Source organism: Thunnus albacares, chromosome 23, assembly GCF_914725855.1.
Source record: "Thunnus albacares chromosome 23, fThuAlb1.1, whole genome shotgun sequence".
Lineage (NCBI taxonomy): Eukaryota > Metazoa > Chordata > Actinopteri > Scombriformes > Scombridae > Thunnus > Thunnus albacares.
Genome location: NC_058128.1, coordinates 4,285,378 through 4,299,080, shown reverse-complemented (window position 1 = coordinate 4,299,080; position 13,703 = coordinate 4,285,378). Strand labels below are relative to the sequence as shown.

The 13,703-nt window shown below is 37.7% G+C and overlaps 2 protein-coding genes and 1 long non-coding RNA gene across 9 annotated transcripts in view; 1 reads left to right on the top strand and 2 right to left on the bottom strand.

The window, feature by feature from the left end:
* Positions 1–10,444, bottom strand: part of LOC122975040 (peroxisomal succinyl-coenzyme A thioesterase-like) — a 38,593-nt gene extending 28,149 nt beyond the window's left edge. Inside the window, exons 1-2 of the mRNA XM_044343201.1 lie at positions 10,415–10,444; positions 10,217–10,268 (exon numbers count right to left, since the gene is read on the bottom strand). The gene's annotated coding sequence lies outside the window, so the exon portion shown is untranslated. The remainder of the gene's footprint in view (positions 1–10,216; positions 10,269–10,414) is intronic.
* On the bottom strand, positions 881–10,503 carry LOC122975037 (peroxisomal succinyl-coenzyme A thioesterase-like). 5 transcript variants are annotated; one of them, XM_044343193.1, is made up of 12 exons: positions 10,389–10,478; positions 10,217–10,268; positions 9,083–9,288; positions 8,845–8,944; positions 7,613–7,803; positions 7,301–7,464; positions 5,964–6,083; positions 5,701–5,783; positions 4,393–4,486; positions 3,173–3,253; positions 2,161–2,302; positions 881–1,235 (listed from the first exon to the last, which is right to left on the bottom strand). In XM_044343193.1, exons 3-12 carry the CDS (start codon positions 9,273–9,275, stop codon positions 1,111–1,113), a joined length of 1,293 nt encoding a protein of 430 aa, XP_044199128.1. In that variant the 5' UTR covers positions 9,276–9,288; positions 10,217–10,268; positions 10,389–10,478; the 3' UTR covers positions 881–1,110. The 5 variants fall into 5 exon arrangements, with proteins under 5 accessions (XP_044199128.1, XP_044199127.1, XP_044199131.1 ...); XM_044343192.1 differs by having other exon boundaries at positions 10,415–10,450; XM_044343197.1 differs by lacking the exon at positions 881–1,235 and adding an exon at positions 1,244–2,057 and having other exon boundaries at positions 10,415–10,450.
* Positions 10,010–13,703, top strand: part of LOC122975041 — a 21,010-nt gene continuing 17,316 nt past the window's right edge. For 2 of the 3 annotated variants that reach the window (XR_006400551.1, XR_006400549.1), the window contains exons 1-2: positions 10,010–10,081; positions 13,330–13,404. This is a non-coding gene — a long non-coding RNA (uncharacterized LOC122975041). Of the gene's footprint in view, positions 10,082–10,255; positions 10,343–13,329; positions 13,405–13,703 lie in introns of those variants that run through there. The other variant, XR_006400550.1, reaches the window with a different exon arrangement.

Below are 13,703 nucleotides of genomic sequence, written 5' to 3'. Positions count from 1 at the left end.
AAGGTGGCTACAAAGTTAGCTACCAAATAGTTAGCTTGCAAATGTTAGCAGTCAATGTACTTGACTGCTTCCTTCTTGAGTAAATAGGTATAGTTCGATATTTTACCTGAATTTAGGTACCAATACCAAAACAATAATTTATATAATACTTTAGGGAATATGAATGTTTTTTTCTACAAAGCAACAAAAGAAACTTCTTAATGAAATGTTAAATGTTGTCTAAACACAGTCGTACAATAATCTTGCCTACATATAATACACTGCCAAAAATTAGCCAAAATTTGATTTAAATCATTAACTATCTGATGAAAGAATCTGACCATGATACACTAGCTATACTACTAGTAAATAGCCACTATACTAGCTTTCTGTTACTGACCATTTTTAAAGGACCAGTGTTTAGTATTTAGTGGCACCTAGTGGTGAGGATGCAGTTTGCAACCAACAGAATACCCCCTCCCCTCCCCTTCCAAGCGTGTAGGAGAACCTATGGCTGCCACACAAACTTATTTTCAGGTGATTGTACACTAATTAAAACATACTTATGACTATTATATTCAATTTCTGCCAAGTCTGCTCTGCTATATGCCACTAAATTCTAAACACTGCACCTTTAAGAATAAAAACAAAAATGTACGAGCCCTAGTTTTTTATATTATTTTAAATCAAAATCCCTGAGTTAATTAAAGTCTCCTCCATGTTTCTGTGTCAAGTAACAAGGTTTTGAAGCACTGTAATAAATAATGTGCAAATCTCAAACTCTGCTGCCTTATCTGTTATTATCCCCTCAGACATTCATTAAACCCAACGACTAATTGATTAACTGAGAAAATACTTGACAGATTAGTTGCAGCCCTAGTAATAATACTCATTCAGTCTGTCTCGTTCAGAATTATGGCTTTGTGGACACAAATAATGAAAATAGAGGCACAATTTGACCCCAAAAAACAAGCTTCTCTGCTAATTCAAGAGTACATATTTTGTGCACTTAAATTAATCACATCAAAAGGCACATGATCAATACAGAGAGTACCCAGTACCATGTAGTCAGGTGTAGTATATATAATTTTCCAGCAGTTATTTGGGGTCTATCTGAGCTTATGTAATCCTTCACATCTTGGCTTTGGGACTCGAAGTGGAGTAAAGATGCTGCTGCAGAAAAGCCAAGATCTTCCTCCAGGAGTCCTCCTGAGCGTCTGAATGGGGTTTGGTTTGTCCTCCCCACATTACAATCACTGCAACACACAATGTTATATTTGAGAGAAGATTCTGCTAAAACAGTCTGAAAATACAGATTATTAAAACCTTAAATAAACACAGCTGGAGGATTCTATTGGATGTATAAGGCAGAATAAAGTACATTGACATCAGGGCTGCAAAGTCCTGTAATTCTGAGTGTCATTCTGTCACACCAGTCCCCAGCAGATACATTCTGCTTCAGTTAATACAGGTTTAAGTTCAGTTGAAGACACAAAACACATTTGAAACAACAGCAATAACTTACTGTAGTAAAAGTTGTACTGTAGACTCACTGCCTAAAGTGGCGCAAGTGTGAAAATTGCTGCAGAAATTATTTCCTTGTGGGACCTCACTTGGAAACTCATGTTTATCATTGTAATATATGTAAAGGATTTCACTTTTTAAGAGCGTTTGTAAAGAAATTTGTCAAGGAGATCCTGTAGAATCAGTTATACAGTGAAAATACAGTCATCAAATGCCATTAAAATAACAATTATAACCTAAAAAACGTAAACTTTTTAATGTTGTCCAGTTTTACAGATGACAGACATTTTCCAACTTTGGAAAAGCCGCAATCCTCTGCTCCATGAAATCAATTTAACTTTCATGCAAATTCAACTTCTTCATTAAATCATCTTCTGATCACATTCTGAGCTACTTGCCAACAAATGATCATTCAAGGACCCTTTAAGACGGATTGATCTGCCTACACAGGGACGATGGTGAGCTGCCACCCTGATATTTCTTGCACGCTTGCAGCTACGTTTCCTTGCTGAAATTCCACTTTAACAGTATCACGTGTTTCTGATGCATTTCATCTGATAATGAAAGAAATCATCATTTGGTTCTCTGATAAAATGTGAATGTTTTGTTAGTATAATGTTTAGTATAGTCACCTCCTTGTGCGCAAGTAGAACTCACCTTTGGCTTTTGTGCTTGCCATTATGAAGTTAGTAGCTCTGAAGTGAGGCGAGTAGGGCGGCTCAATCAGATGTCCAGTGTCAGGGTAATGTAGTCTGGTCAGCAGGTGATCGTTCCCTGCTGTATGCATCATCTGGGCGACCTGGGGGTCAAAGATCAAACAAATGTATTGTGCTAGGTGGACATATTTAACCAGAGGCCCTATTTCTTTGTACACAGATAACTGAGTTATTAGATGTGATATGAGCCTTTTTTTTTTCAGCTCTGTGAAGATGGATTTAAATATATTTGGACTTGTTGTTGTGGCAAAAGATAGCTGCAGCCCTAGGGTGACATTATCTGATTTAAGACGTAATTTTCTTTGTTTCATGAACAATTAGTTGCAATGAAAAAATAACAAAATCTGATGAGGTAGCATGATCCTTTTCTTCAATTTGCATGAGCATCCTAGTTTGACAAATGATGATTTATTCATTTAATGCTTTATTTAAACAGGTGGTCTGATTAAGATTAGGATTTCTTTTTCAAGAGAGACCTGTGTACAAGAATAAACATTAAACAACAGTGTAAGAGTGGACACACACACATTTGACATTTTCACATTAATTAAAACAGTTAACAAGTGGGATTGCAAATACTTGAGTATTATTATCCTTTTAAAATCTCTAAGTGAAACAAGAGAGTTTAGTTTCAAAGTTTTCTGCAGCTCATTCCATCTGTATGAAGTAATTGAAACCAGTTCTTCAAAGCTCAGTGTGAACATGATGTAAAGCTTATAAATGTCCAGTGACCTGACATTGTAAATACTGTATTTATGTGACCAGACGTCACAATGCTGCTCCCTTCTGGTAAATGCAAGTCACAGCACCAAACACCAAAATCAGTTAAGCGTAATAAACACAACCAAAGGTCAAGGTCAGGAGAAGCATGCATACAATATCATCATTATCAAGTGCAGACATAACTGTAAACACTGTCTAGTGTGTGTGTGTGTGTGTGTGTGTGTACTCACATCCTCAGCAGACTCCACTGCGGGTGTGTTCTGATCGTCATGACCGTTGACCAGCAACATTGGACAGTTTATTCTTCCCACCTAACAAAGCATCAACACAAACTGGAGTTAGTTAGAATGAACCATTATAAGTTGTTTTTTTTATCATACAAAGTGGTAGGTGTTGGGCGCAGAACTTTAACTTTACTGTCCCTGAGGGGACATTTGTCTCGCAGTCAGGTGGTAACAATGACTCAACAAATGAAGACACAGAAAGCAAATTGTTGTCTGGTGCCATGTGATGTGATGTGAACACACAACATCTCAAATCTGCAGCCTACAACAACACAGTTTTTTAACAGTTAATAATAGAACAAATGAAGATTGAAAAAAATAATTAAAAAAATAGTTTAGTGAAGCCATTTATATGATTGCATCAATCCAACACTATTTCAGTTTTAACTATAACTGATGTGACAGCAGCATTTGCACAGCGATGTATTTAAAGAATAAAATATGGCACTTTACGTGCTTTAAAAGAAACTTGGAAAGAAGTCACATGGGATTAATGAGTTGACAACTGACAGGCAGGATATAGAGTTATAGCACTAATGTGTGTAGAGGTGTGTGAGGATATTTGTAGCAGCCTGCTGTTATTTGCATGTGATTTAATGAAGGTAAATACAGTCGACTCAGATCAGAGGCTACAGATGTGTCAACACAACTGTCCTGCTGCCTTCAGATGCTGTAGGGATTTAATGAACTGAAGGAGAAGCTTCTCATACAGTATAAAGCAGCTGCTGACAACAGACACTGTTCAATTCATCTGTATTAATTTATAGATAAATGCAGACTGAATAACTGTGCTTTAACCACATTAAATGTTTTTATGCATTTTTGAAGGTGAATGTGACTCCTTGTGACTGAATCCTACCCGTAAAGTTAAACTGGCAACCTTTTTGCTCAAACAATGAGTCATTTGAATCAAATAATTCCCTATAATGTTAAAGAGTTGCTGGTGCAGTTATCTCTAATATTATCATTTTCAGTGACAGCAAAACTAATGACGTTCCCATCAGCCTCAGCTGTAATAAATGTTAGCATACTAACACACTAAATGAACATGGTAAATATTACAATTGCTAAACATCACATAAAGGGCATTATATTCCTAATAACAGAGGTGGGTAGCAGATATGTCGGAGACTATATATAGACAATATATAGTGCAACATACTTACGTCCACTTTCATAGAGAGGTCACTGGTAATTGGTAGATTTAAATCTCGCCATATGTGATGGTTGTTCTCATCCACACGTGCCTTGTGAGAATTCCTGCCATCACAAGTAATAATTCATTCATAGATCAGTCCAACTGTGAAACTGTGTATGCTGTATTTACCGTATTTTCTCTAATAAAAGCCGGGTCTCCAAATATGTCCGGGGGTGTGGTTGACATGAACAAATAAAGGCCGGCCCCAAATACAGGCCGGGGAAGGAAAAAACAAGAATGGATTGAGGACGTATTCAGACCAAATCAGGTGTTGCTGCGCACCGCTGCAGGGTTGTATGGTGGTGTGCAGGGGTGTGGGTGTGTTTATTTGTGCTCTAGAAAGTAACTGCTGTGAAACAATTAGATATTTTTTTTATTGATCTGATTCACTGCTTTCTTACCAGCTCCATCTCTTCATTCACTCTATAGCCCCCTCTCCCTCTTCTTCTCTCGTCTTTTTTTAAAATGAGTTCAGAATCCGACAGCAAAGCCTAACTTTACTTTTAACGTTTCCAAATGAAAAGAAATGTCCGTCCCCCTCTGCTTGGTGCCTGTTGTAATGTGACTGTGGTTTGTAGAAATGTACAAGTGCCACAAGATGGCGGTAGCTATAATTGAAGTACCATATAGGACTTGTGCAAGTGTCAGTGACTAGATTTTCCTCTCTCTGTAGAGAGTGAACATGGTACCCACCAGACGGAAATTTGACGTTAAATTCAAAGAGAGAGTTTTGCAATATGCGGAGGAAAATTAAGGAGCGAGAGCTGCAAGACATTTTGACACTGACTCGAAAAGAATCAGATACTGGAAAAAACAGAAGCGTGAGCCTCTGTTAACTGACAAGAGGAGAGCACGGCTAGCTGGAGGTGGGAGGAAGAAAGTTAGCTTGGAGCTAGAGAGACAGCTGATTGATATTTGATATTTGACTGTGCTGTTAACTGGCTATTAATGTTAATATGCAGCGTAACGTTACTTCAGATTCCTTTAGTTTTTAACTGACACTGGCCATATTTCCCCTCCTGTACTTGACCAGTCATACTTCACACAAGTTATATTGAAATGTTTGTGTAATGTGAGAGCAAATGGAGGCAGATCAGAAAAGAGGGAGGCTTCGTACGAAAATATGAGCAAATGTACTCAAACAGAGGGAATTAGGAATAAAGGCCTCTCTCTGATATAAGCCTGCTTTCAATAAAGGCCTGGTACCCTCTGCAGTTGAGGTGAATAAAGGCCCCGGCCACTATTAGAGAAAATACGGTATGTTACTGACACATACCTGGCCATCATTTTATTGATTCCGCTGAGGGTTTCCCCACGTGGAAAAATGTGGCTGCCGCTGACACAAACACAACACCGAGGCTGAAACACAACACAGTGATGACGTTTGTTGAGTTTTCAATCCATCAAAAGATTACATCAATAGATTTCACCAATTAGTATGATGATAAATGTGTTGGTCGGCCCTCCATGACACACAGTGAACAACCACATATTCAAGGCTAACGAAAAAGCAACTCCAAGATATTTTGTGTCTGTTACCTTGGTAATGGTGCTCTCAGCTGCCAAACACATGGTCACGACTGCCCCGAGGGAAAGACCAAAAAGTCCAACTCTGTCTGGGATCACTTGAGGATGATCCTTGACGATATTAAACGCCGCCTGTGCAGAAGGAGATACCAGGAGATATAGGAAAGAAAGAATGTTTGATGAATCCCAATTTCAAACTTTTACCATATGTACCTGCAAAGTTTGTGTGTAAAGTCCTTGCCAAGTTCTCACTGTTCTGGACTGCAAGAACTGATTTATTTTCTTTTCCTATTAATCTGACGACTTTCTCAGTTAATCAATGGGTCAGTAAATAGTGAAAAATGTCTTCAAATGTCTTGTTTTGTTCAACAAACAGCCCAAAACCAAAAGAAATTCTGCTGACTATCACATAAAATTAAAGCTGCAAGCAGCGTTGAACGGGCCTTCGCGCCTCTGTGCACATCGGGCCACGACGCAGTCGCAGGGCTTCTGTCATGGGCATGTAGATGTCTTCAGACCCTGGCTGTTTTCATACAGTGCAAGAAGGAGATAAACATCACTTCCTTTGTCCACTATTTTGCCTGCTACTGGGGCTGCTTTGCTGCAATTTCATAGGGGGCGCTATTCAGCCAGTTTGCATCACTGATGGAATATTGTCATGTGGATGTGTTCAGGCCGGGACTCTTATCAAACATGTAAAGTTTGGTGCAGACTGGAGTATGTCCAATAAAGTCATAGCAACTTCCTCTGTCATGGTGAAACATCAAATCTCAATGGTGGGAGGATGAGAATTTTCTGCAGGGTGAGACATGTCTGTCTTGCTCACCTCGTGTCATCAAAATTATGCAAGTTTTGGGCCCATTCACTTTAACTTGCATAATTTTGATGACACAGGGGTGAGCAAGACAGACATGTCTCACCCTGCAGAAAATTGTCATCCTCACACCGTTGAGATTTGATGTTTCACCATGACAGAGGAAATTGCTATAACTTTATTGTGCATGCTCCAGTCTGCACCAAACTTTACATGTTTGTAAAGTCAGACCTGTCAGCCCAGGTCTGGAGACATCTACATGCCCGTGACAGAAGCCTTTGGACTGCACCACGCCCCAATGTGCGCAAGGGTGCGAAGGCCCGTTCAACACTGCTTGCAGCTTTAATTATGATAGTTGCTGATAGATTTTCTGTTTCAGCTCTATAGTTGTTTAAACTTTGAAGGGATGTAGGGCAGCAGAGTTTAGAGAAAATATAGAATATAATCACAAAATACAAAAATATATCACAACAATGAAGAAACTGATACCCTTCAAACAAACAGTGGAAACTCTACAGTTAATAAAATAACAAACCTCAAAATATTTGAACTCTAGGTCTGCTGACTGCAGCTCACCGGGGGAGAAATACTCTAGCGCCAAAGACACATAACCATGGGACGCCAACAAGGCCGAACGATACTCCAACAGCCCTCCACCGCCTCCCCACATATCCATCAGCCCAGGGAAGGGTCCTGGACCTGAGGCATGGAGAAACTGATTACAAACTTGGTCTAAAGAAAATGATTTTAAAAGATAGCGATCCTTAATTATGCCTAAATTGAACAAAAAAAGGTCTTTTTGAAGATCAATAAACTGGAGATGTTTTTTCAGATAATGCAGACGTACCTGGAGGTATAAACAGGGTCCCTCGCACTCCTTTCTCCTTGATATCGATCCTCCGGACCCCTGGAGCCATGTACCATCTCTCAGTGAGCACCGAGGCCAGAGGAGGCTGCTCCCTGAAGCCCTCAGCTATGTGTCCGCTGTAGACCGAGATGTTGACCAGCATGGGGCTGCGGACGTCCATCTTTCTCAACCTAACAGGTAAAGAAAAGGGCATTTAACATTCACAGTGTGCAAACTTCACCTAATGACAAAAAGGGCTTCCTCCATTTCTTTGCACTTTACTGCATTTTACTGGTCTTTGATTTTGTGTAATGTAACATAATCAAAAGTTTCCCTGTATATTTATTTCAAAGTTGATTTGAGGCTTATATGAGGCTTCAGCAGTCTGAGTTAGTCATATGAAGTGGACATCCGCCACATTTACAGTCTTTTTAGCATCAAATTCCCTCTTTGGTTTCCTCGGACAGTGTTTCAATGTTGAGCTGCAGTGGAAGTATAGTCACAAAAAGAGGGACTTTGGCACTAAAAAGACTGTAACATTGAAAGATATCTACTTGATTTGACTCATGTGGACACTGAAGCTTCATATTAGCTTCAGATAAACTTTTAAATACATTTTTGCACAGAAGGAGGACTGTGGATTTTGTCCCCCATCACTTCCATTGTAAGTATATTATGAAGGGATCTTCTAATGGTCAGTATGAACAGGAAGAATGATTACAGCAAGAAAAACATGTTTCACCTGAGTATTGTTTTAGGATAAATTTGAAAATTTGTGAACAAATGACCATTGTCCCGACCTTCAATTACACATATACATCATATCGTTACTTTAAGCATATAAACCTAAAAGCTCTGAATCAAGACCTCCAGGACTCAGAGCTGAAGCTAACATTAGCTTAAACAGCTTAACACTAAATGCAAAGCTGTTGATCTTATCAGTCCAACATCAAAACAATGTAAGTCAAGACTTACCAGCAATTTGTCATGCTGACTTTAAGTAGGCAACTATGCAGAATATTTGATAGTAAAGAGATGTGAACAAGAGCCTATTTTTGCAGAGACTTTCTAAAAGGGTTGCTAGTAACTGAATATCTAATATGGTAGGTGTATCTAATATGAAATTGTTTCTTTAAACATAACATTGGTAAATAAGACAATTAATTATGATATTGATTTCAGATGACATCACACAGTCTGCAGTTTCACAGAGACAGCACTTCATGTATTACCTGAGACCTGTTCGGCTGCCTGGGACAGGACGCATACTCCACAACAAACCCATGGGCTCTATTCCTGTGTATGTCCCGCCAAAACTCAAATCCTCTGCAACTACAAAAGCAGTCGACTGTCAACAACAAGAAAACAAAACATACAAAATATCCAACAAGCAAACCAGCTGTGAAGTTAAGGACAGACAGCAAAACTTTGGTTTAAAATATGTTTGTTATAAAGAGGAGGAGAACCCACCAGACACTGTTCCTCTGTGGTCACTGATGTAGTGGGCATACGCCTCCCAGTAGTCCTTGTCCTCGGAATGGTGGAGGGAGTGAAGAGTTACTGGAGATCCTGCAGGCAGATTCTCCACCAACACCTTGAACTTCTCATCAACCAGAGCCCGAGTGGGGAGGACGGAGAGGATCGGAGGGATAGTCTGGGACATGGTCGATAATCGTCTGTGGAGAAATGCAAACACATGAGCACGAGTCACAGGTTGTTAAAGCCAGTAACAAGGACTAGGAATGTCCTCAGTTATGGATTTTAAAAGTTATTTTGTGACTGAATTAATGTATCTGCTTGGCTCAACAGGTGAGCACTGTCCACAGTGAATCCAAGGATAACATTCTTTGAATATGTTAACAAGAACAACAATCTGAAGCCATGCTAGCAGCTGTGTGACACTTGTTTTTATAATTAATTAATTGTTTAGTCTATGACATGTCAGAAAATGTGCATTCTGATTTCCTGCAGCTAAAGTTAACGTCTTCACACATCTTGTTTGGTCTGAACAACAATCAAAAACCCAAAGATAAACATATACGACACATATACGACACATAAAAGCAGCAAATCTTCAAATTTAAGAAGCTGGAACTGGATAGATACCTAGAGACTCATTGTACATGAATATGCTGGTGTGGGTTTCCTGATAACAACTGCTGATAACACTTTGATTTGATTATTTGATGTCATTTAGAAGCTTGGAATGTATAGCACCAAATGGGCGATTGGTTTTTGCTTTGCTATGTGATCATTAAAAACAAATACTGTTGTGAAAGAACAACAAAGCAATGACAGATGTATGTATTTCAACAAAGGAGGATGAGAAAAACTTAGAAACTTTGCTCTTTTAAAGAGCCTTCGTGGCCATTGGAGTATAGCTCTCTGAGTTTACGAGGTGTACTTGAATGCACCATGAACTCGTGTAGTGTCAAGGTTTGGTAATAATACTTGAATAACCTGAGGCAGGTAACGTCATGGTCGGACAGATATTTACAGTTGTCGTGTGGTAACGTTCACTAACCTCAGTGTACTTCTGGTAAAGCTAAAACACCTCATTATTCTGACAAGTGAAGAAACAACTGAAGTCAAACTTATACTTACTTCAAATTTGTTTAAATATTGGCGAGGAGACCTTAACCGTTAGCTTGTTAGCCTGTAAATGAAGTAACGTCAAGTTAGCAGTAAACCAAGCGACCGAGCAGCTCACTAGTCTTAACTGCGAGTCAAGTAAAAAAAAAAACAACAACAACATGATTAATAATTATAAACTCACCAAAATCAAGACAGTATATAACTTACAGCAGTAGTGATGAGGAGTTTTAAGTTCGCATTGCGTTCACGTCCTGCACGTGAAAAATATCTGTCCTCTCTCAACCTTCAGGGGATGCGGTTAAGAAACGCTCAACACACGGTTTCCTCTTAAATTAAACTTTCAACATCGAATCAAGTTCAATAAAGAAGCTAACGGTCGCTTTCTGCAGATGGAAGTGACACCGAAACCCACACCGGTTTGTCTCTGTCCCGCAGGCAAGAGCAGTTTTGTCGGGAGTGCGCACTAGGAATGAAATAAGCGCGTTCACGAGACGTGCTGCTCGTGACTGGGATTATAGACTTTATTAATTAGTACATAAACAGTGGTTTGACAAAGGTGGAGGAAGTATTCCTTTACTTTTCAATCCATTTTCTTTTACTTTTCAATACTTTTCAAGTATTTTTTTCTTTTACTTAAAGACCCCTCCAGACATGTATTAAGTTATATTAACAATAATGTGTGTCCGATGTGTTTTTATCAAAAAAGTATAATTATCTTGTTAAAACCCTTAAAATTGCATAAACTTCTTCTTCATTAAAGATGAAAATTTATTGTCCATTCACACGAAAATTTGTCTTGCATCACATGCTCCAGCAATTATCAGAATAACATAATACAACATAAAAAGAACATATGTAGGATCATCGTCTAGCAGTCATCAAAATAACATGTTACAATATATAAACAACACCCGAGAAAACACTGAGTCCTTCACCTGTCCGTCTTCACCCGTCCCTTGTCATGCACACATATACACTGTCGTTACAGCTGAAATATCAGCTTGTCCAGTTAGGTGACAAAGGTTATTAAATAACAGAGACACAGTAATTTTCCTGCAGTCTACAATGATACTTGATTTAATAACTTAATAACTGACACATTGATACATTGTCGCTATAAATTTTAACGGAAAAACAAACAAACCTGTAGTTAATGTGCTACTCTGTTTAAACCAACTATCTGCTGTAAAACATCTTCAAACATCAGTTTGTTGATTTTGGCTACAAATCAATTTTTCTGCAACTAATGAAATATTGTATTAATTACAGAATATTCATCTTAGATCAGCGGTTCTTGACCCTTTGGTTCTTCTTTAAAATGAACTGATGTCTTATTTCCACAAAACAACACCTGGAATTTAAATATATATCCTTATTCCAACCAACTACTATAATGTAGTTTAGTTCAGCAAAGAACTTTTTAATTCCATGATGTTTTAAATGTTTAAACTATAAATAGCCTACTAACCACCAGTGGTGGAAGAAGTACTCAGATCCTTTACTACAGTAAAAGTACCAATATAGCAATGTAAAAATACTCCATTACAAGTAAAAGTCCTGCATGAAAAATCCTAATTTAGTAAAAGTACATAAGTATTATGAGCTTGATGTAGTTAAAGTATTGCAGTAAAATTACATAAGTATTATGAGCTTGATCTAGTTAAAGTATTGCAGTAAAAGTACATAAGTATTATGAGCTTGATGTAGTTAAAGTATTGCAGTAAAAGTAGTGGTTTGGTCCCTCTGACTGATATATTATTATATATGACATCATTAGATTATTAATAGTGAAGCATCAGTGTTAGAGCAGCATGTTACTGTTGTAGCTGCTGGAGGTGGAGCTAGTTTACACTACTTTATATACAGTTAGCTAATTTAGCCCAGTGGTTCCCAACCTAGGGGTCGGGGCCCCTCCAAAGGGTCAGCAGATGAATCTGAGGGGTCGTGAGATGATTAATGGGAGAGGAAAGAAGAAAAAACAAAGTTCTGATACACAAATCTGTTTTCAGTTTTTGGACTTTTTCTCTAATCTTTGATTTTTGCTGAAATATTGGATCATTTGAACATTTATTGAAATGAAAGCATGTGAGAAGTTTAGAGGGAAAAAATCACTATTTGGTGGAGCTGTTAACAACTCATAGACATGTGAAATGTGACCCCGACTACACACTGCTTTTTGTAAGACGTCAAAAGCCAAAAAGGTTGGAAACCACTGGTTTCATCTTTAACAATGTGTTGTATTTTAAAAGCTTGTGATATTATCCATTGTGTCAAATCTTCATCTGAAAAGTAACTAAAGTTGTCAAATAAATGTAGTGGAGTAGAAAGTACAATATTTCCCTCTGACGTAGACACACTTTAAATAAACTCTTTACATGCATATTTATCTGTCTTTAGACCTGTCAGTGAAAAAAATATCAGAAAACTATTTGGGCAAAGGACTCACGTGCGTTCCTGACAAGTCAGCGAGGACTCAGAGACATCTGTGGTGGACTTTATACCTTTTCCTTACACTTTCCTTAAGTTAGCAAGTCTTGACAGACTATCCAGAGACACTCCTCCTGCAGCAAACTGAGCCTGCACTCCTGTACTTATCTGCAGGTTAAAGTCTATCAGAGTTCAAGGCTGAGGGTGACAATGAACATTTTATAAGAAGGAAAAAGCGTGAATGATACAGCTACACGATAAAGACATTCTCTTTGTTTTGAAGGGAATTAGATGAACACAGAATATATTTTCTTTGTGCAATTGGTTTAATTAATAGGAAAATATTAAAGAAATGGACTGACTATAAACTAAACTTGACACTTTTGTCAAGAACTATCTGAATATATTTTATTTGTGTAGCCCTCAGGGGGCTTTACAGTCTTTACAGCAATACATAATTACATATATATATACATAGTATAGCACCATAATTATGTGAAAACGAAGTTAAATATTTACAATTTTACAATTTTAAATGTTTTAAATAGTGTATTATTTTAATGTGTTTTGCTATTTTGTGTATTATCTTAAAATATATTTTATTTAAACACTGGCTATATCCCTAATATAATCAGTTATGTTGGTTGTTCAGTATACGTACTGTATTGTTAATAAAGTTTTTTTTTTTTTTTCAGTATGGGAACTGGAATTAGGCCAGAGGTGGGAGGGCAAGGTCCTCCAACAAGTTCAGAATGGTCATTCTTATGCAAGTAAGTCACGTTTTTGTAGCACTGATAATTTCACACATGCAACAGTTATCAGTAGCTACATCCCAACAGTCATCAAAGTCAAGTTCAAAAAGGTAATTAATAATAATATAGATTAAGAGTCACTGGATAAAATAATAATAAAATCTGTATTTATGTAGTGCTTTAGGTTTAAAGTGCTTCACACAAGGCAGCAAATTAAAATAAAAAGTTTTAAAATCAAATATAAAAGTTAATCAGTCAGAGAACTTGTAGGTAACATGACATGAGATGAAATGTAAAATGTAAAAAACCTGATTTAA

What these genes read in the sequence shown, in the direction of transcription:
- LOC122975037 (XM_044343196.1), bottom strand. Translation starts at nt 9,275, where the DNA reads ATGTCCCAGACTATCCCTCCGATCCTCTCCGTCCTCCCCACTCGGGCT. An exon ending in CCACAGAGGAACAGTGTCTG is followed by an intron (nt 8,945 to 9,082) that starts GTGGGTTCTCCT and finishes CTGCTTTTGTAG; the next exon opens with TTGCAGAGGATTTGAGTTTT. An exon ending in GACCCTGTTTATACCTCCAG is followed by an intron (nt 7,465 to 7,612) that starts GTACGTCTGCAT and finishes TCCATGCCTCAG; the next exon opens with GTCCAGGACCCTTCCCTGGG.